The 24761-nt window shown below is 32.2% G+C and overlaps 1 protein-coding gene across 1 annotated transcript; it reads left to right on the forward strand.

Annotated features, from left to right (window-relative positions):
- Positions 1-211: 211 nt before the first annotated feature.
- Positions 212-451, forward strand: LOTGIDRAFT_118373 (hypothetical protein; the record flags this gene model as incomplete). The annotated part of the gene is made up of 1 exon (XM_009056612.1): positions 212-451. A coding segment is annotated over one exon (240 nt), but the record flags the coding sequence as incomplete, so codon positions are not given.
- Positions 452-24761: the final 24310 nt, after the last annotated feature.

The raw sequence follows: 24761 nt of genomic DNA on the forward strand, positions 1-24761 counted from the left end.
TGTCACATATGAAAGATGTTTGGCCTTATTTGAAGATGATTGTCATTATATTACATTTTTGACTTAGGGCTAGATAACCCCTACAAACACTCCGAAACAGACTCCTTACTAGCTCTTCAAAGAGGAGGAGGGAATGTTTCTAACTACTTGCTTGTACTGATTTTTTATTTATAACTGCGAAGGCCTATCCCAAATTTAATATCATGGAAAATTTACATCATTACAGGTGGAGAGTGCCAGCTCCCCAATGCAGGTAGATAGTCATCATATTGGAGTAGAAACCTGTACTATTGGTGTTTCCACAGAGCCTGATTGTCTGGGACCATGTGAACCAGGAACCAGTGTAAATCTGGAGGGAATTGTCTGGCATGAAACAGAAAATGGTAAGTATTGTCTGAATCAGTCTGAATTATTGATTCCGCTTCTTTCTTGCCAAATTGTCTGGTTGTAGACAATATATGAAGTTCTTTTATTTTGTCATTAAGTCCGAATTTTCTGAAATGATTATCTTAGACAAATTATTGACCAATTTTTATTGTATTACACCTCGTGATTAATTTATCCTTGGAAACATTGGACAGGTCACATCTACTGAGATCATGGCTCTAAAACTATACACAATTTCCATCTCTAAATGTAGGCCTATAATTAACTTTGAGCTGATTTATTGCTGTTATTGATTAGGTATTTCTTTAATCTGTATTTTGAAACATAGTTAATGCTACCAATGCTGAATTAAGATTCTTAGCATACACATATAGGTATTTTTGAGATACCAAAGACCCCACTTACTGCTAGAATTTGACACTGTGATCTCTCTCTTTAGGTGTATTAGTGGTAAATGTCACTTGGAGAGGAAAGACCTACGTTGGCACACTTTTAGATGCTACCAAACATGACTGGGCACCACCTAGGTATGTTCTTTAAGATTTTATTATTTCAGAGCTGATGTCAGATCTATTCTTATTTTCTAGATTCATTAGGTTTTCATGCTGACTTAATAGTAGTAATTTATTTTGTTGGTCAATGTTCGTGAATTTTGTTCTGCTGGTGTCATTGTATTATGTCAGCGTTTTGAGTTATTTGGGTTTAATTAAGTAGATTTGTTCAAAAGTTGTAGTTGCATTGATCAAATATCATATTCTCTAGAGTGATAGATAGGTGTATATCACATTAAATATATATTTACCAACTGTATTATCAGGCTGCTTGTCTTGATTTCTGGCATTTATGATATTATACAGCTATTCCATGATACACTAGTTAGCATTCATATAAAAACTGCAGATCTCAGTTATCAAATATTAAATCTGCAGGTATAAATCTGATTATGTGGCGTTTATTAATACCGTTACAAATTGCATATACACCCGGTTGTTAGCAGTTATTTTTGGCATTTTATGAGATGATATTACATGTTTCAATTCATGATAAAGTTAATGACATTACAATCTCTTTTATGATAAACGCTTTGGACTTTCTGCAATCCAGTACTGTAATGAACATGACACGAGGCTCCATACATGTATATATTTTAATTGCACCTTTTAATTCATGCTGTCATACTAAGTATGTGAATTTGAGTTTTTTTGCTCTGCATAAATTAACTGCTTCAGTATCATAATGAGGGCTTAATTGGCTTTTTTCATACATGCCATGCAATTGCAGAATATAGTTGAAGTCTTCTGGTATGATGAAATGACAGTATTTTGCATTTCTAACACAAGTGTTATTATAAAGATATTTAGTGGGTGTTGGCAATGTGCCAGTTTCAACATTAGAGTGGTGGTAATACAATATGTAAAGTTAGGTATATTTGTATATATCATAGTTTATTTATACAAAGGATATTAATAGTTTTATCTTTTACACACTTTAACTTTATATAAACTTTTATAGGAAGAAAAAATAGTTTGACAATATATGATAAATGCGATGAAAATATAATTGGCATTACTGTTATATACAATAATTTGTTGATGTTTATCTGAAATGATTTTAGAAATACAGACCCTGGGGTCTCAGTAGCAGAATGAAATATTCCATTTCATACCCAGCCAGGTGCTAAAGACTGTTATTTTCACATAATATACTGAGGGTGATAATCATAAGGAAAGTATAATAAAGAAAGTTGCAAATTATAGGGAAATAAAAGGGCCCTTTTTGCCCTATTTCACAAGGAAACAAGTAAATGGGAAATTTTAGTTAAGTGTCAAATCTTTAAATATTATAATAGAAATAATATAATGCAACTTAAAGAAATATGCTGTTTCCTGAATTTTAATAATTTTCAACAACTGTTATATAAAATGAGTCAAATAGGAAATATTTGAAATGTTATAGTTTAATTATGATTCATATATTGAACCTGTGTAGAATATATGTGTACTCAGGCATGAACAATATAGCCATTAAGAGTTCAGATTAATACAACGGCCAATAATCTAATGGCTAATAGTCTAATAACTTATCATAGATCAAGATAATCTCCCATTAATCCAGGATTATAATCCAAAGTGAAGCTTTATTATGATTTTTCTTAAAGTTCTTAATAATTTAAGGTCAAGTGAAAAGATTAATATTAAGAACTGTTAGATAGATAATCATTGATATCAACTTTATTGTATTAATTTGGGAAAGGTGCAAAATGATATCACACCTAATGCCTCTCTGTGACGTGTTTTATCAACTATGATAACTTTTTTGACAATTTTTCTATTATCATTAATTGATATGACAATGTTTGAAAAATTTGATATAAAGAAAGAAATCAAAGAAAGTGAACAGAAATCCCCTCAGCATGTGATGAACTTCTGGTAATATAGCCATCTTCTTTGATGTAAATATGTATTAACCTTGTTTAAAAATCCAGATATCTTTTTGGTGCAGAGCGGTCATACAGCTATCTTAATTAGTATTTTGAATCATACCTAGAACATGGATCTCTCTTAAATTAAAATCGGTGAGCTTTCATTGATAAATAATTCTGAAACTCGTTTCCTAGCTTTCATGTAAATGTTGATATTTTTTCCCATTTAAATAGGAAAGATAGCTGAATAGATGAGATGTGCTGATCATGAATTAGCCTTATTAAATCAATAGTAGAATTGATTTCATGTGAAACCAGAGAGCTGTAGAATTTCTCATTGATATCTAACGGAATAGACCTAATCTTCTTTAACCTTTTAATACCATTACCTCTTAATCAATGTTTGATATGATATTATATTTAACTTGAGAATTTTTGAAGAGGTTGATTAGCATGTTGTAAAGATAAAGTGACCTATCAGGTGCAAGTTACAGTCATAGTGGTGTCAGGATTTGTCAATGCTGTTTCTTGCTGTATACTATTCGGGTCAAAAGGGACTTATCTGACAAAAACCCTTGGTTGAGCTTCTTTAATTCTTCTACAATAGAAAAGCAAAATATAACAGACTGCCCATGACCATTTTACTTATTGTTCACTTTATGGCAAGTCAAGAGAAGAAGAGTAAAACATAATCTCATTATTTTATTTCAATTTAAACTGTTAATGTATCATATAATATATTTGAGATCAAGGAAAGATTAAGAATGTTAAGTTACATGTAATCTTGGCAGGAGTTTTATTTGGAACAAGTTCAATATATTTGGTAAGAAAATAAATGAATGTGACAAAATGTAGGGATATGGGAGGTCATTACATCAAGTTACATAGCAGCATATCAAGTTCAAATCTAACTTCTAATGTTGGTCTAATTAAAGCAAACCCATACCACTCGAGATATTAATGGCTACAATGAAAATCTAATCAAGTGGTTGACCTTTTCTAATATTAATGTGTTCATTAGCTATGATAAATTTCAACTAATTGAGCTTATGATCAAATAGATCATATCAGATGTTGTGAATTGAAGAGTATGGCTATATATCAGAATATATTCTCCTTTTGTCTCCTCTATCTATTTTATTTTAATGTTACGGTAAATAAAGAACTGTATTTGGTTAATAATGTTGTGAAATGTTAAAAGTTAGTGTGTGTTTGAAATATGTGTTATTTTGCTTTGGCTATAATTGGTATGATTACTGATGAAAAAAGACGAAATGTGCCAGACAAAGAAATTGTTGAGGGAATTTAATCCAATAGATAAAAAGTCTGATATTATAGCCTGTATAACTCAAGATCTTTTTCTTTTTAAGTTCAACTTTTTCTTATCTTTTCTTGTTGAAAACCTTTTATATCTTCACCACACTGGAAACTGTTAAAGCATTCATGTTGTAATTTGGCTGTTTGCCAGTCGTTAGCAAGTGATTGTTGGTTTTTAGTGGGCTTTCTAAACATATTGTCATTTTTCTGTTGACTTGACTCTGTTTGTTTTCTACTATTCACAGTCGACAAGTATGTTGGTAATTGGTCATAGGGCACAAAGAAATCTTGCTAACACACATCCTACAGTAGTGAATGAAGTTTTGATTTTTAATCACATTAGCAATGGGTTATTATATTAGCCTCTCTTTAACAAAAGGCTATCCATGTATAGGCCTAACTGCAAATTCTCATTGCCTTGTTAAATTTCATTAAATATATACTTATGAACTCCTGAGAAAACCATGAAAGTTCTGCTTGATCAATAAGAGAAACCAAAATGCATACCATCAAAACTACAAATTCTTCTGGCAGGGACCACCAAATTATAAACCAAAGTTTACTTTATTTTTGCTGCTTTTTCAATATTTTTCCCATCCTGTTTATGATTTCTAAGAATTTGAGTATTTTATCATATTCTACTAATCAGTGTTATAAGATTTAGTACCATGTCTGAAAACTGTATCCTGTTTTATCTTTCTCACTAACTCTATAATGAAGTCTGAATGCCTGTTTTGAATTACCACTTTCAAGGAAGTAGGGTGTTGAAGTATTTTCCATGATTAGAGTTTATTTTGACTTAAACTAAAGTATCTTGTGATTAAAGCCCACTTGATATTCTGGCTCGTTATAATCAACAAGTTAATGAGATTTCTCCATTCTAAACAAAGAGTCTGGTTCAAGTATCAAATTTCATCCACTCAGTGACATTAATTTATTTCTAATAGATGTAAATGAAACTTTATCTTTCCTTGTAGGTCTTTTATCATTATCAATGAAAATTGAAAGAAAGATAAACTTCAAATAACAAAATGAAATTGAACAATTAAAAAATTTTTATTACAAAAAAATGAAACTGAAATTCCTTTCTTAGATTACAGCAACCCTATGCCAGTTCACTCTGTTATGTATTACTTTTCAACTTACACAACCCTTTAGTATTCTTCTTGCTTAAAGACAATGTAAAGTTTGCTTCATAAAAACTGTAGCAGGAAAATATGCTATAAATATTTATAAGGTTTTTATTCTAGATCATATCAAGAGCTCTGAAATAAAACCATGTCTGTAGAATATATACAATTTGAGGGAGAACCGATTCAATTTTTAACCAAGAGTTTCTAATTTTTCTTCTGTTCTCACCATGTGGTGCACATTAGGTTTTCAAATGTTCACTGCCAAAATAATGCTGGATGCTGTAATGTAATCTTGGCCTGTTTCCCTCTCATCAAATTGAAAGAAAAATAATAATTAAAGCTGTGTGAAAAGACAGACATTGAAATGTTAAGGTGTTTATTTTCGGTGTAGAGTTGTATTTATTTGTGTAAGGATGGCAGTTAAAAGTTTAGAAATGGTGTAGTCTGCGTTGTAAGTTTATTCCAGCTAGTCCTGATGGCTAACACTGATAAAACTGTCTGATATTTTCTCTCTAACTATATTGATTACTTTCACATGCATTATTAAATCACTTTTAACTAACACAAATGTCAGCTAGGGTCTGTTTAAATTAACATTTGGCGAGTTTTAAGGCACCTTGTGTTTTCTCTCTGGTAGAATCTTGTTACAATAGCTGCACTTGATTGGCACAAACTTGGTTTTGATGAAGATAAATGTTAATTTGTTGTTAGTTTGAGATAAGTTCAAGACTGGGGGTGGAATTTCTCGAGTTACATACCATATCTTAATTCATTCTGATTAGATAAATTATTCCAGAGTTTTTTATTCCCAGCTTTGTGTACTCGGATACCTGTAAAAAGATGTAGAATTTGTTATTTAGTGCCAGTTTATCAAATCGTATAATTGTTATCAACATGTATGATTTATATGTTAAATAAATTACCATAATGTTAACAAGCTGATACCCAATTTAAAATTCTGAATTTCAAAAGTTCTTTCTTTATCTTTTCAGGTTCAACTGCGATTCTCCAGTCAGTGATTTTGAAACCAGGACACCAAAAGGACGTGGTAAGAGAAACCGAGGTCCACCAGTGGGTACACCTGTTGTTGAAAAGGTCATCAATGAAGGTCGTAAATTGAGAAAAGGTAGAAGAGGCAGCAGTGCTAACACATTTCAAGCACCTCCCAGTCCTGCAAAATCAGATGTCTCCTCTAGTGGGGGTGTCAAGAGAAAGGGTCGATCAGCTGACATTGAAACTAAGGATGATCCTCGTGCCAAAAGATGCAGGTCAAGCTCTCGTGGACCTGTGACACCAGCACCATCAGAGGTTACTCTGGTACCCAATAAAGATGGTCTCATTGAATGCCCTGAACCAAACTGCAGCAAAAAATACAAGCATATGAATGGTCTGCGATATCATCAAACTCATGCTCATCTGAATCCTCTGAATACAATCAATAATGAGGAGGAAATGGATGATAAGTGTGATGAAGATTCAAAATCAGATGTTCAGGTGAAAATTGAGAAAAAAGACTCTAAATCTGACGAATTTGGTGAAAAATCTTCAAAAGCAACAAGAGAGCGTGAAAATTCTATTGAAGACAACATTCCTTTAAAAGAAATAGCAGCTAGTTGTAGAGCCAATGCTCACAGGAATTCACCTGAAAAATCCAGTGATAAATCTGAAAAATCAGATAAACATTCAGAAAAATCAGATAAAAAATCTGAGAAAAATTCAGATAAATCTTCAGGAAAGAGTGATGGCCAAAAATCTAGCGATAGCTCAAAACATGAGAACTCTAGTGGTAAAAAGAAAGACAATGAAGCAGTGGCAAGTGTTAATTCTAGTGTTGCTTCCTCATCAAATAGTGTTAATGCAACTAGCAGCATGAACACATCCATAACTTCAGGTGCCAATACTGTATCTAACAGCTCAGGAAAATCAACAGTGCCAAGTCAAGTGTATCAAATATCTGGTGCTCCTGTAGGAGGACTGAATGGAACTACAAAGGTTACACCTTCAAGGACATCATTAGTGACTACTCCAGTTGTTACTTCTGGTGGTAGTCCTCCAAGCAATCCAGTCCCAATCACAGTGTCAGCTATGGCTACCCCTCCTCATGTAGTAGACTTTAACAAAACTGATAAACTTTCAGATAAAACAAAAAGCAAGACTGCTACTCGTCCCATAGTTCCTGCCCCATCACCTCAAATGATTGCTTTATCAAGTAATGTTTCAGTGTCACATGCTAGTTCACCAGTGTCATCCCATACCCAGATGTCACCCAGTTTAAAGCCTATTCAACCTAAGCCGACAATCATGGGTGAACCATCACACATTAATCCAGCTTTAGTTGGACTCAATAAAGACAAAAAAGCCAAAATCCGAAAGAAGAAGGAAAAAGATGGATCAACTAGTGTAGTGAATAATAATAACAATATCAAACCTTTAAATCCAAAAGACTCTCATCGAGAAGATGCCACTAAATGTGAGCGACCAGCTGTGATAAAATCTACCCCAAATCCGTCCAAACCCAGTGAAAGGAAAGATAAGAACTCTATGCCAGAATCTGGTAAACAGGTCATTGATATGTCACGTAAACCACCAGCAGTGGATGTGTCGAGACCAGCACCTAATCAAGCAATAACCCCCCTTAATGTGCCAAAACCAGAGCAGTCTAATAATCGGCTACCAACACCATCCAACCTTATGAAGGTCAATTCACCTCTTCAAGTGTCCACTGACAGAAAGACTCCAGTCAATGATGATGTTCAGAGTCCAGCCTACTCCGACATCTCAGATGCCAATGAATCTAATGGATCTCCCCAACAAGGTGACAGTCCCAGCAAGAAGGAAGGTTCAAAGAAAAATGAACATACACCAAGTTCTCAGCCACCTCCTCAAGAGGGTAACAATGTTGGTCCATATGGAATGTATGGTTATTATGGACAGTCTCAATACATGATGCAGTCTAATGTTCCCCCATCGCAGCATTTGTCACCCAACACTAACAAACCAATCACACAGAATCGTGATGCTCCAACCACTTCATCAGAAGATAAAAAGCAAGGTGAAGATTTGACCAAAACTCCTATCAAAGTTGAAGAGAGAGAAGAAAATAAATTGCCAAAGCCTGACATGGCTCAGAGAGGACCTCAACAGATGAATGAGTATCAGATGCAACAACAGAAATATTATCAACAAATGTATGCTCATATTCAGTCTTTACCTCCACAAGCCCAGTATCAATATGTTGCTGCATATAGCGGATATTTGGATCCCAATTTCCAGATGCATCTGATCAATTCTGATCCTAATCTGAGGCAACAGTATGATAAAGCCATGGAGGACCAGAAAAGACACCAGGAAATGAGTGGAAAGCCACCACAAGATGGTGATCCCAATAAAAAGCCCAATTCCCGTCCAGCATCTAGAGAGCAGCAAGATCCTCAATCATCTAAGTTACAACATCCTCATCTCCCTAGTCCTGTGTCATCAAATCATCCAGGAAGCAATGATGGCAAGAAGCCTGGATTAGATCGACCAACTGATCAATCCATAAGAGATAAACAAAATGAAAATCATCAGATCCTGAAGGAAAATATTGAACTTAAATCTCAGATGGACCGAAATCGTTACGAATATGATTACAGAAAGCAGGAAGAGATGAGGAGGTATCAAATGTTCCAGCAACAAAAACTGATTGAGCAGCAAAGATTAGAGAAAAGGAAGCAGGAAATGGCAGCGACCAAACCACCAGAGTTAACTAGTGCTGAATCACCAGGTGGTAAACATGGTTCCAACCGTCCACAAGATTTTAAGCCCGAGGATTTGGTGAAGCGAGAACATGGTGAACCCCGCCATAGAGAATCCAGCAGCAGTAAAATTAGTCCTGATGGCAAATCTGATGACAAACACAAATCAGATAAACTTAGAAGTCCTGAAAATCCCAGATCGTCTAGTCATCCACCTCATCCTAACCCTTCTCCTGGTGCACCAATCAATGTACAGTCTCCTGCTCAACAAGGACCAATGCCTCCTTATAACACCTTCATGCAATATCCAGGACCTTATATTCAGTCACCTCATTATGGACAAATGCATTATGACCCTAATCAGGCAGCTATGTATAGGAATATGAACCCACATGTTCTCGGCTATGCTACTTCTCCGTTTCTCCATGCAGCACAGATGGGAGGACAAATGGGGGGACAATTAAATTATCGTGTGTCAGTAGAAACTGAGAAAGAAAAAGTGATAGATTCTAAAAGTGCTAGTGTATCAGTGGAAGCTGAGAAATCTTTAGATGGACCTTCAGGACCTGGTTATTATGGAAATAGTCATAAAATACATGAACTTAATGAAAAGGTTCGACCTGGTTCCCATAGTTCATCTCCTGTGCCATCTAAAAACATTGATTCATCTCCTCATCAGAGTATGGACAAAACTCGTGAACATTCCAAATCACCGCCAACTCAAAGACACATTCACACCCATCACCATACCCATGTTGTTGGGGGCTACCCTTTAGTTCACGACACTTATGGTGGTAAGTGATAGACTTTTATTGTTGGGTATTGTAGCTGTATGTATTTATTTCAATTGGTCTGCAGGCTGTTTACTATGGAACAGGTGCTCTTCTACCTCAGGTCAATATGGAATCATAAGGTATGTTTATTCCTCTTTATTGGTTCCATATTAACCTTATTAACCCTTTGTTGTTAGAGCACTTGTTTAATTCACCTTGCACTTTTCTAAACTGTAGATTTGGCATCAAACTGAAGAGCTCACCAGAAAAATAGTAACCGTTTGTCTTTGTTTCAAACCAGATGTTGCATTGTCAATTGGCAATAAATGTGACATGGAAATTTCTACTCTGATAATTTACACATGCTTTTCTCAATTCTCACAAATCACCCATAAAATATTCAGATATAATGATAAAAATGTCATTTAAAACTTATTCATGTATTCATAGTTGTCATACAAAAGCAGATGTGATATGGTTATTCTCATAGATAATTTGGTTATATATCTTGGTTATTTTCATATTTATATGCATATCATCTGCATTTCTGTGTTGATAGTAAACTAACATCAATTGTTCAATATCTTTATTTATCTATTTTTTATAAAAAATGTCAATAAATTAAAATTTTACTTGAAATCATTCATTCAATTTTCAAGTTACTTGATTCCTGGCTTGTTTCTATTAATTCCCACTCGATCACGTACAGTTTTTCTGTAATGCAATGAAGCATGGTCTTTAAAGAGATATTTTATGCCAGATTGGCACTTTATCAATGGCAATCATTCAAGCAGGCACATTTCTTTCCAATTATTTATAATCAGTGAACAATGATTTTTTTTCTCACTGATTAAATACTCTTTATACTCATCTAGGAAATGTGAGAATTAATATTGGGTCATATCAAAATTTTTATTGGACTAATACATCAGAATATTTTAATCATAAACATTCTTGAAAGTTCAAGTCCTGGATAACTGGGTCTAATAGCAAGTTTGATTGTTTCATCGTGCTTAATTCTTTGAATGAAGATCTTGTTCACAATGTGATGTTGTCTTATTGGGTAAAATTTTGATTTTTGAGAATCCACCTTATTATTAAGATGTGTTGCTTATGCAGTTGTCTTTATCAGAAATTGTGATTTGGCGAGTTCACATAGCTTATACTGGTAGATATAGGTAAAGGAAATGAATACTTTGTATTTAGTGGTAATTACTGTAACAGAGCTATATTCATATCAGATGGCGAAACAATAATCAACAAGACTTGTCTAGACCTGGCTAGATCTAACAAAGTTGTGAAGTATTTGATTATGTTAATTACACTATCTCGTTTACCATGGTCTGGTTAATTATTAAAATCTAATTATTCTTTCACTAAAACACTTGATAACCAGATTAACTTGTTCAATATTCATATTGATTAATTCTTAATAACCCAGCATGATAATAAAAAGTTCAATGTAAATCAAGCAAATCGGCTAGTGAACTTATTAATGAAGCAAATGGGCCATGTGAACTTATAAATCAAGCAAATGGACTATGTGAACTTATAAATCAAGCAAATGGACTATGTGAATTTGTCCATCTAAAGATCTGTTGTAGTGTATTGAGAATACAGAGAAGCTTAATTTACATGATTGCAAAGCTACAACCATGTTTCTGACCAGAGAGTGCAATCAGGTGCTTGCAAGGGTAAGAATGCCCCATGTCAAAATCTGATATATTTCAGTCCATATTTTATTGTAGACAGTGTGTTGATATTTCTTGTTAAATCCAAAATAAACCTTGTGTATTTTATCAGATGAAATGAAACATTTGTTGGCCAGAAATCAGTATGACTAACAAGGTAGACTGTAGGTTGAAATAAAACAGAAGACTCTGTGTTTTATCTGGTTGAAGATTCAATATAGACAAATCTCTCCACCATGTTTGTTGGCTAAATTTGAAGTTTCCGCTTGAGTTTGTATTGTGGTAGTATGTCAATAGGCTTGTCTGATATTTTTCCTATCTTCTTTAACAAATGGAGATTTTCTTTGTTAGTTTAATGTCTAAAGGTTTGTGAAACGTGAAGCTTGTCAGAAGTTGAGTTTTATTGACTTTATTATCCAGACTAGTTGAGAGTTGTATATGATTTATTGAAATAACTAGTCGTAAACTAGGATATATATATTTATTCTAATGACAATAGACTGGGTGTTCACACATTAACTTTTATATACAGCCTGTCGACATAATGGACACATTTTATTTCTCTCTATTCTTACTTAGCTTCTGATTTTATCTCTTAATGAGAAATCATGACAAATGTTTCATAAGTTCAAATGTTATTGAATAACATATAAAAGGCTATCAACCAATGAACAACGCCTAGGCATGCATAATTGTCAATCTAAACGCATGTATGTAACACAGAATAACGACAAGGCATTTTTGCAATTTCACATTTTTTTTATAAACAAATTTTTACATTAAAGGGAACCAATTTATTACACTTGACAATATTTAAACTATCAATCTGTTATGATTTTTAATTTTTGAGAATTTCCTGATAACATAGAAATCATATTCCATTAGGGATTAAATCTGCTTCACGCAAACCAAAAAACAGAATAATGAACAGTTTTACTTGTTAGTTCTAGACTTAAGACTAGATGTTCAGAATTTAAACTGCACTCTTGACATGATGAATGTAAATTCTGTAGTTTTCATTAAAAGCTGACATTAAATCCAGCTTGAGTAGAAATGTGTGAATTAAGACTGTCTAGATTGGCACTGCTTCAACTTGATAAAGGTTTTAACAACAATCATTATTGATCTCAATGTCTGGTACTCCCAATAAGTGGAAACTGACTCAATTTATTTAAAGAGGTAACACTAAGTAACACAATATTTTGAGGTTTAACTGCTATACTTGGGTTCAGAGAGGACATGTTATTAGTTGAATAGCAAATGATTCATTTAAATTTTATTTTTGATCAAGAACTTTATAAAAATGAAGTAAATCAAAAAAAAAACAAAGTACCTAAAGCTGATGGTTTGGCAAAAAGAACCATTACTTTTGTACTGATGGGGTTGGCTCCTTTAATATCTGGACCACATCATACAACAAATTATTCTGACTCTTAGTTCATGCTTGAATTGTTAAATACATCCTGCTCTTTCTACTTCACCCCAACCCACATTGAAAGAGAATCTTTTGTTATAAGTTGATCTGTGCTCAGCATTTCAACTCTGGCTGGTATTAATCAAATTGGAAGTCCTGAGGGAGTGAATGCTGCCAGCTAAATACAATCAATAAGACTAGGATTTGAATCAGTGAATCTGAAGGAAATAATGAATAGACTGAAGATACTTGTGATTAATTTTCTACCTAAATATTGTCTTGTTAATTACATTCATTAAAATATCACTTGACACATATTCTCCTTCTGATATACTAAAATTTTATTAAAATATATTATACATTAAGTTAGGGGTAATGATGATTGAAACAAAGTAATTTCTGTAAGGAAACGAGTATGGATGCAGGGTTCAAAACTTAAAAGGAGGGACAGACTGGACAATTTTTTTAATTATATATTCTTCTGATCATTGCCCCAAAAGACATGGATTGAAAAGGCTGCAGCCATTTTATTATGAACTAGTGCAAACTGTCGATTTGTTAATTAAAAACATTATCAATACCATAAAAACTTGTTTAAAATTAGCCATGTATAAAATAAGATGTAATAGTGATATTTCACCATGGATTATTCTTTTCTTTATGCTTCAATTGTCACCTATAAAAGTGAAAACTGCCATGATTATATTGTTCATATATAGCGTAAACATTGTTAATTTTATTCAACTTTTAAACAGTCTGCCAGAACACAGGCCTGACAAGGTTCTGTTTTAACATTAATATCTCCATATTGACTGCAATAAACACATTGAGCATTATATTTACAATGTCTATCTGTTATCACAAGAGGAAACATTATGACATTGACAGCTGTTTTATTCACTGTTAATTAGCATATTATAAATTAAATAGCAAGTTTCTTTTATTATCAATTATTATGTTATTAAAAATTATTGAACAAGGGAGTCACCAGGTTTCAAAACATTCCAACAAAACAAGTTTGTCAGGCCTTAATATAAAATGAAAAATTATGTCTTCAAAACGAATAATCGCTCAGTATTCCTACACATTTTTTTTTATCTACACCAATATTAGCATCAATCATCAGATTATCTGTTGGGAATTAACAGTTTACTACATGTTTCAACCTTACCCCAACATGTTTACACCTTGGTTGTAATTTCTGAATAAAGTTTGTAACTGTTCATTACAAACTTGTTATTTTCCAGATTTTCAGATTTAGACTGAAACTGATAAATGAAGCAGATTTTACTGATAAATATTTACTACATTCATTATTTTGGAGGTGAAATTCTCCAGACAATGATATTACAAGATTCATTATAGAAGCTAGTTATTTACCAGTCTGGCTCAGTCGCTGGTTATTGGTTATTGTAATTTAGTATTGTAATTTAGTATGATACTAAAAACGATGTTGGAGCAACAGCAAGACAGATGATTCAGTGATAAAATAGTAATTTGGAACTGATGTTATAAAATGAAAGTACCAATAAATAAACAAGTACTAACAATCTGAACTGCAAAACGAAAACCGAAATCAAAACAACATATTGACGGAACCAAATAACAATTCTTTTCAAGGAAATAAAACTATATCATGGCTGAAAATCGCATCTTGTGAAAATTGATCTTAATTCCATTGATACTTCATTTCCATTTCCCTAGAAAATAATTACTGAAATGTCAAAGCAAGTACAATTTGTATCAGTTAGGATATAAAATGTAGCAATAATTGCTTCAATTGTAATAAAATAAATAGACTTTATGGCCGACTATTAAAGTCAAGTTTATTGAACCAACATCACAATGTAACAACATTATGTGTAGTGGAAGTTAAAACTTCAGTCAGTTGTAAGCTTTCAATCTCCCTCAGTATAAAATAACCAATAATTTACAATAGGTCTTCAGAAAATCAATAACATCTCAGTTCCTACTACAATTCATCTTACAATCTGTCAGGGTGCTGGATAATCTACTCTATTCCCTAGTGATCTAGACTACATATTGTGTTGACTGTGAAGAGATGAAGTCTTGATACTGAATCCACTGGCTTTGTGTCTTTTCCCAAGTGCACTAATTGCGTTGGGAGCTTTTGTGCTGTCAGGCTTATGGCAACCGTCTTCGATTAATAGTTCACAGATGGGAATATCCAGTCTCTTTCATATTAATTCATTTATCATAATAATGACAATTGGTAATTACTTTTTGATGCTGGCAGATTTTATTTGTCAATCCTTCAGTCAAGTGGCTATTTCTTTTGTAAGATTTGTAACCTGAAGAAGAATCTTAAGAAAGGAGAACATTTAAATTGCAATTTAACAATTGTCTTGAATTGATGCAAATATTATGAATATAGATAAGTAAATTTGTATCCATTACAAGTGTGACTAAATTGTTGTTAGATAAATTTGTATGAGGCCAATAGGCTCCCTTCCAATGAACTATTCCCATGTGTAAAACAAATGATAGTTTCTTTTTTACCTTCTGCTCTTTGTTCTGTTTTCTGTGAGTTTGAAATAAATATAGAGTGACTTCTGCTTGCCATATTAACTTCTTCTCACTTTAGTTTCACATTTGATTCCTTTCATTTCCTCCATTTGGAAATTTGTTCTGGATCATTAAACAGATTGAATAGGTTAAGAACTCAAATGGGTGAAATATTCAATTTTCACAAGGAAGTGAAAAAAAAATTAGCTGTCAAAGGATTAGGATGTTTAAAAAGAGTTTGCATCTATATTAGGAGATTTTGTAAGGAAATGAGGTGTTGTTGGTCATTTCTGATGTCAGCCCAAATATACCACTTAACATATACTTAAAATTTCTTACAAGCTTAGAACAATAATCAAGTAATAAAACATAGAAAGCTATTATGATAGTGAAATAGATGTACAATAATGCATTTTGTTTGGTTATTTAGATTTTGGCCTAGCTAGTATTTATTATGATAACAGCAAGTACCCTAACACTATGCTGACTAATTCAAATGTTTACTGACATAATAGTCAGATTTCAAATACTTGGCATTGTATAAACCTTGTCTAATTGTTACTGTATGGGTGTGAAAGTTGAATTTGATATCTGTGCATGTTATTTACATCTTCCTAGTAATGGCTGACACATGTTATAGAAATAACAAATAAGAGTTTTGAACTGATTAATTTATATGTGATTAAAATCAGATCTTAGTAAGGTATCTAGCAAAGCTGAAAATAATTTGAGTGTTCTGCATTCCTTAGTCTTTTACTTTTGTTGATAGAAGTGATTTCAAGCATATGCTCTTTTATTCTTCAAAGTCAAAGTTCATACTTCCATATGACCAAAGATTTTTTAGACCTGAATTGTTTCAATCTGAAATCTATAGTAAAATTGTATGAGATTGGACTCTATGAAGATATTACATAGAAAATAGCAGAGATAAAAGTTATAAAAGAAAGATTCATGCTGTTTAATGTAATGCAGTATAAAATGTAAATGTGGCCAACCTTTGTTGTGACTGACAAGTTGTAGCTGAAAGGTGGAAATATGAGCTACTTATTTTCCTTATTGTATGATTTAATATTTTCTACTTGTCAGTTTTATTACCAGTTTTATTATTTGAAATGACAGAATATTGCAAGCAGTAAATATAAAACCATGTTACATTCTGACAGTTAATGAAGTTTAGTCCATCTTGCTAGTGAAGTTTTATGGTGGTTGTTCTGTAGCAAACATAAAACAGAATTTAAAGAACTTTGTTTCACGCTATGTGATCTTCTAAAAACTGAGCTCAGTTCACACAAAGTGTTAGAAAAACAATGAGTGTGATACATTAAGTAATGAAATAATGTCATTTAGTTTTCAATTTCACATTACTAACTTAAGAATATTGTTAAAAAATCTTAAAAACTGAACTTTTTTTCCCAGGATTATAAAGTTGAATAATAATTATACTTGGACAGTGATATCCGTTATCTGAATTAATTTAAAACTATATTAGTAAATCATTAGATGTAAAGATTAGTAATATATATGTATAGTAATGTAGGTAGATTAAGTTTGAATTTAACCCCATGACTGGTAGTATAAAAGGAAAGGTTATATAATATATTTAGTTAGTAAATGACACTAGTATTTGAAGTTACAAGGGTTAATATTTAATAGGTTGATACCCTGCTGACTTCATACAACTTTCCTCTACTTCAACAGTTTCACTTGTAATATGAAAGTTACTAAAAAAATCTTTTCATTGAGTGTGTCAAGTCTTTTTGACATTTTCTGGGTCATAATGTTAACCCTTTCATTTGCCTTTCATTACATTTCCGCTTTGTAGCCTTTAGTTTTCACTTGAGAAGAAAATGTGATGATTTTGTTGTATGAATAATAGACTTCTTGTTAAAGTTTGACTTCAAGACAAAACACATTTTCAGATATCATTTGGGTGGTCAATCTGAAATATCAGCCTAAAAACTTCCCAAGATTTATCTTCTACTTTGAAAGTAATTTGATGTAGCACAGTAATAAATCTAAATAATAAATTTATCAGTCTTTATTTCATTCAATCTTAATGCAATAAACATATGTTCAAAGGGGAAGTTTTTTCATCAGTATTATTGTTAGGAAAACACAAGACATGAAAATTGAGGAAATAGATATTGAGAAACCCATCTGGTGTTTGAAAGATAGTTGAAATGTATTTGTTAACAAAGCACATCTGCACCCTACACATTATTTTCTTAGTTAATTTGATATCCTTTTCTATAATCTTTATATTTGATTCAAAAATGAAAACCAAGTGCAAATTATTAGTAAACTGGCTCAAAATTATAGGAATATTTTACTGAAGTGTATATGAATTTTATATTTCTTCTCAGATCCTAATTTAACTTTTTTGATATTCAGATTTTTGTTTTCCCCAAAAACTTATGAATTTTATTTTTCTCTTTTCAGCACCATTACTGCCGCCCCAGCCAGGTACCTACAATGCTAAATAGACATGATAGATGATGGAAATTATTTATAACCAACAATGAGGACTATATATTAATATATAATAATTAGCTTAATCAGTGCTTAATAATGTTAATTAATGTGATATGTATAATATTTAATTATAAACTATTGAATTATATTTGGTGCAGAACATACTAATTGATAACAGTGTGAAATATGTTGAAATGTACAGTGTATTATAGAAAGACAGTTACTGTTAACTGTGAATGTATTTGAAAATGGATGTACATGAATACATCTGTATACATGACAACATGTGTATTAATATGACCTGTACAGCTATGAATGTGTATTGTTGTAAAATACAGCTTTATGCAGATATTGCAGTAGGCCCACAACTATCTAAAAATGGATTGTAAACATATATTGTTATGTGACTTTGTTACAAAGGACTTGTGTTTTAACAATTGATATCCTTCATTTTAATATCCTTGTGTTTATTAAACAAATAATGTGGAACACAACAATGGAGTTATTATATGAACGGAGGTGAAATACAGGATTATATTCTTTCAAAAATAGCCATTTATATGTAATGTTACTTTGTTTTTGTGGATGAACAATGAAGAAGAATATTGTGGTGCTATAACGCAGCAGACTGGGAAAGTGATAACAATAATTCTGGAAAACATTTAAACTAATAAAGAACAGTGCATCTTTTATCTCCAATATAAAGTATTATTAGAAAGAGAAATATTCTCGTGGTAAAGTTGAAACAGACTTAGAAAATACTAGACATAACTTAGATAACTTCAGGGTTATTTATAATATACACACAATCTACTTGAGGTAGAATTTGCCAGCTCAGTGAAATGATTTTGAACTCAAGTTGAAAGTAAAGTAAGAAACATGTGTTAAACTTGGTTCCAATCTGCTCTGGAATGTAGATAGAGGCAGTAAATAGCTTAATCTAATATCTGTTATCAGAGATAGACCAACTACAAACAACCTGGGCATTTGGCATTTTCCTTGTTTTTCTTTTGTACCATACTGCATACATTTGGAATAGTAGAAAGCCTTTCCACCATACTGAAAACATTGAAATCTAGCAGAAAAAAGCCTCACACAAGAGAATTAGATTTGAAAAGCTGCGATTGTAGTGTTATTTAGTATGTATCCCCAGACAGTCATTTGAGAATGTTCAATTGTCTTCTGTCTCTGTATAAGATTTATTAAAAAAGGGAAAAAAAATAGTGCATTAGAAAAATTCTTGATTAGAATCACAAACGTTTCTTTGAAATATTATTTCAAAAAACAGATTTCATTTATAACATCTACAGTTTATTGAGGATTCTGTATATTGTGAAATTAGAATTACTAACTTTTTAGTATTAACTTAAGTAGTATCAGTATCCCTTAAGTTGACAAAAAATAAATTTCTTTTAACATTTGTCAGTTGTTGTTCACATAATTTATATATCAAAGATAGTAGCTTGTGAATTTAGTATTATAACTTGTTTAATCTTATCTAGCCTACATACACTTACAAGATTTAGTCAAAACTTGAGATAAAAGAAATAATGCACTAAGAAATCTTTAGTTTAGTTGATCTAGATTTAGTATCTAAACTTTTTCTTCAACAACCTTCTTTTCACCAAATGCCAACATTGCCTTAAGCAAATTTGTGCTTTTACAATAAAGTTGAACAAACAAAGAAAAGAAAGATTGGAGAAGCTTATTTCACTTGAGTGGCTGTCAAGATGTTGGTTATATTTCTCAAGTAGTATTAAGTTTTCATCTCTAGCTATCAAATGGGCTCCATTTAAATAGATTTTCTATCTCTTATTTATTTTATCTACAACCTAGTTTAAGTATGGCTGAATAGTAGGATTTATTTCTTCAGTGGATATGAATTCTTAACTATTTCTGCCAAAATATAGATTTGTAGAGTGTAGTAAACATGGACAACACTGATATTTTTACTTCATTAGTTTCTAATTTTAAGGCAGTTAAATTAGCATCATAGATTACATAATTAATTAGGGACCAATGTATGCGCATAACTTATGTATTTCTTTTTCTATTTCTTTTGTATTTATATTTTTCTTATACCAAGAGTCTAGTTGACTCTGAATTTTCACATTTTGAATGTGTCCCCCTGGCAGCACCATATATCCCCCTCCCTACATTAGCCTAGATCGGGTATCCGGTGGAATGTATTCATATATATTTGCACATCTTAATATTTTGTATATATTTGTAAATCATAGCTTACAAATATTTTATGCAAATGAATGTGCAAGTATGTGAATTTTTGAAGAAAATTGTTTTATTGTTTTTTGATTGAGTGTGTATATTTATGACTGAGACAGACTTTGTATATAAAGTGAGAATGAGAGAAAATAATGTGTGTTACTATGGCAACCATAAAGTATTTACTCTTAGCTGAGTGTGAGTGGTGAGTTTATGGACCATAGTTTCTATAAAAATGCTTCTTCAGTTAAAATATGTTTATTATTATAATAAATCTTACATTTATCAACAAATTTTGTTTATTTATGTCTTTGATAAGAACATCTTTATTTCCTCCGTGAAATTTGGCAGAAAACCCAGGGGGATTTTGATGGCATTTAGATGGTGAGGATTTAAACTTGGGGCATGTTCCAGATAGAATCAAACTGAATTTCTGATTAAATGATTCAATTGGTCGATATTATGGCAGTCAGAATCAAAACTAATTAGGATTCTTAAAATCAAACTGATAAGCAAATCGCCAGTAGAAATGTTTCTTATAACAAGCGCCTGGTGTTTTATTGTCTTTATATTGAGTAATTGTCTTCAGACATAAAATATTACCTAGCCTTGAATTAACTGGTCTAGACACATCTTTAACCAACTTCAGTCACATTTACACATTAAAGATATTATATATTGCTACACAATGGCTATTGGTTCGGACTTTCCTCATTGAACACAGCGTGAATGGTTTAAGTGCAGCTATCCTTCAGCCTACTGCGAACTTCTGAATACTAAATTTAATGAGAAAACTTTTCTGCTCTTTAAAATTGATACTTAACGTTTAAATACCGAAAATTATTAATTGCCAGTATCCGTTGACAGAGTCAAAGACGTGAAAATTTAGTCTTTTCATATTAGATGCAGATTGGGAATTTATGAGAATACACCTACTCGTGTAGTACTATCTACAAGAATCCATACTAACTCCATACCTAACGGCAAACAACAATGTCGATTGTAGATCATTACAATTCTATACCAGATAATAAGTCCAGATCGGAAACCATTGCCACAAATGGGGATTTATTCCAATCCATATCAAAGTAATGTATCTCTTTATTCACCGCCATTCACGAGTAACGATAAGATTGGCTGGTAAATTCAAATGAAACAAATTTCGAGATAAGAGAGTTTCAACTTGGGTGGTTAAAAAGAAAGAAAGAAAGCGCAACCTTCATCTGAAAATGCAATGGCATAAAGCAATATTCAACAATACAAAACATTATATGCCACCTAGCATTAGATGCCATTCTGGAGTATGGTCCAATGTTGTACTGTTGACAGCCTACAGAAACAACCTTTTGATTTGCTAGTTTCATGTCAGTTTTTCTCCTGGTGATTAACATTGTTATCATTGTCTCTAGATTTAATTATCTCTATTATAACAAGCGGGTAATTGGCACTCGTTCAACATTCAGACTCTATCTTATCATATCCATAACATTTGTCGATGCTGGTAATATTACTACAATTATCACGAGAATTGGCACCTCACAACATTTGGTATATTTTGTCTTATTCCTGCTTTATACCACACAACAGATAAATCTTTCACTCATCTATTCCGATATGTTCATTCGATGGATTTAGAAATAAATACCACCTTTTGGGACCTACGGGAATTCTATAGGTTACAAAAGCTGCTAAACTTGTTGGGATTCCCAACGTTACGAGTAGTAAGAAAAATTAAGATATAGACTGTACCCACAAATTTCACAAATCAAGACTGGAAATCATTTCTGGGGTTCAGGACAGAAGTTAGTGAAGCTAGTAAGACAATTGGAGATCCCGAACTCGGTACCTTACAATTTTACAATTGACAACATTATAGACAGTAAATTCATGGATTCAGAGGTTCTTAAAAGGAGCTTTGCTTATATTGTAAACAAAGAATTTACTGTATATTAACATTTGGTTGAAGTCAGTAAATTGTATTATTCAGTCAACCTTTTCACTCCTGATTGTAAATTATTTACTGGTCTCCTGGGGACTATTTAGATTATGGACAGATTATACAGCTCGGGTTACCAACACGTTCATCCAATTTAAATAAAGATACAAAACTTACACAGTCTCCTAAGGACAATTTTTTGTATGGGGTATACATGTAATAATTTTTTTTATCACATCATTGCATAGAGGCCTTTTATTCGAAATGTGTTTCTTGTTTAAAAGTTGTCAAAAGGGTCAAAAGTACTTCGAATAACAAAAGAACGTAACGAATTGAGTGTCAAAAATAGCCAAGAAGAGGTTGCAAACACATTTTCAAAATCAAAGACGTTTGTTAATGTCAGGGAGCTTGTCAATCTTCGGAGAATTTTAAAGACAGAGCTCAAATATTCGACCGTTATCCAGCACATTGTCTCCTGTAGGCCTACAATTAAAGTATCAGGCAGACTGCAATTTTTAAGAAGTATTAAAAGATGATGAGACAGAATGAGTAGTACAAGCTAGTTGAGTCATGTATGACTATTGTATGATCAAGTGATGAAGTTATTGTTCTACTACTAATGATACATCAGGGAATGTTAAACACCTCGAAAATCATATTAAAATATTTTGTTGGTTGATCGATTCTATGTAATCTGTTTAGTGGGTTGACAGTAAATAGAGGCTATCAGTGAAGTATTATTATATAGATTAATAACATACATCACTCACATCGCGTTTTAAAAACAGATTGCCCTATCCGTATTCAGAGATCACAAATTAATTCCGAGTGCAGTTGTGGCAATGGCTTTTTAATTTATTTTGAAAAGTTATGGCATGATTTCATTTTTTAAAATATAGCACGGCGGGTACAAAAAGGCACAATGGGGGTATATCAGACTTTGCCCCCTTCTCCACTTTCAACTGTCAAATCAATATTTATAGGGAAAGAATTGCTTTTGTGAACCCCCCCCCCCCCCCCCACTCCCTCAAAAACTGTGTGGCCCCGACTTGGCCCCCTTACTTAATGATTCTGAGAAACGACTCCGAAAAAGGCAAAGACTGGTTGCATCAACTCAAATCTTTAATACCAAGAAAACACTCTGATTTTACAAACTTAAAGTAACAGTCGGTATCCTGGGTGATAATCATGAGTTGTTTGCAATAAAAGAAAATAACGTAACAATGGTGGTACAACAGTGGGCTGTCACACACCTACTGGTATACAAAGGGAAATTCAAAACCAGCATTGCAACATTTGCCTATTCATCTCCCGCAGTTTGATTTTGAATTTAAAATCAATCAAAATCTACCAGTAAAACTTGCCATGGAATATGGTAGTGTAATTTGAAACAGCTTAAGTTTATTCATAATGGTGTGTGATTTGAAAGTCATGATGACGGCGGATGTGATAAATGTCTGTTTGAAAGCTTAATGACATCATAAAAACCAATTTCAATCCGTTCTAATTACCACCAGTGAATTATAGAGGTATTTATTAGTTACGTGTAAAAGTAGATATTGGACTGTAGCCAAGAATAAGTTAGAAGTTGTAGAAGGTTTGTTGATAAAATGAGAGAAGTTAGAGTTGAAATTAGATGTTATTGTTAATAACTTCAACTGTTTTACAGATCAAATACTTCATAAAATAACTCTTGTTGTCAATGTAAATAAAGTGTCGTTGTGTGAATGCTGTACATAAACCAGGATTTCGTGTCCATAACCTATGGCTATACTAATCAATGAAAATTTGATTAAGAACTAAAGCTAGAAAATCCATGAAAAACAAAGCAAATGTTCCCATGAGGCGTTTAAAGATGATGAGAGTAAACATAAGTAGCAGTTGTTCACACCATTCAAAAATTGAAATGGTTCAAATTACAGGGTGTTAAATACAAGGAAACGAAATAATGTTAGATTTAAAAATAGAGCTGTGTTCATTGTTAAAGATATTAAAAGGTTGAAGTGTATTGTTGATTAGATACAAGAAGAGCTTAAAAACTAAAGCTATTCTGTTACACAGCCTATCTGATAGTATTATAATACACTGGAGAGTTTTATCTCAACTATTTATCTTAGCCAGATATAATCTGTATCATTAAACTTGACCCCTACAAGAACATCACATTGATGATAAGACAATATCACATGTCCACATGCACGATACGGCCTATATTAAGAACAAATTAATATCACATATAGCAGTCGAAAGGTCATTAATATCATAAAAGATGATGAAAGGTGGATACCACATAGGTTCTCGATTAGCAAAATAAAATCATAAAAAGCCTTGAAAAGAACATTATTATAACAAATGTAATAAATATCATAATAAAAGCTTATAAAATAACATAATTGATATTAGATATCACACAAAAACTTTGTGTCACATGTGATGAGAGCTTGAAAAGAGAATTGTGTTACAACGATTGAGAAGAAAATTAGTAGGCTATCACTATACATGTATCATTTTGGACAAATCAGCATTTTTAGTTTTATATCTCAAATTTTTTTGTCATGTTTCAATTTATGGATAAGAAAATGCATCTGATAAAATGATTTATTGACCATCTTTTTGATCTTCTTGTGTTTATTCATATTTATCTCTTTCTGCAAAGATAAGATTGCACCTTTCAAAAATACATTCAATTTAATTTGGAATTAAAACGACATGATAGAGCATACATAACAT

This window comes from Lottia gigantea (genome assembly GCF_000327385.1).
Source record: "Lottia gigantea unplaced genomic scaffold LOTGIsca_28, whole genome shotgun sequence".
NCBI lineage: Eukaryota > Metazoa > Mollusca > Gastropoda > Lottiidae > Lottia > Lottia gigantea.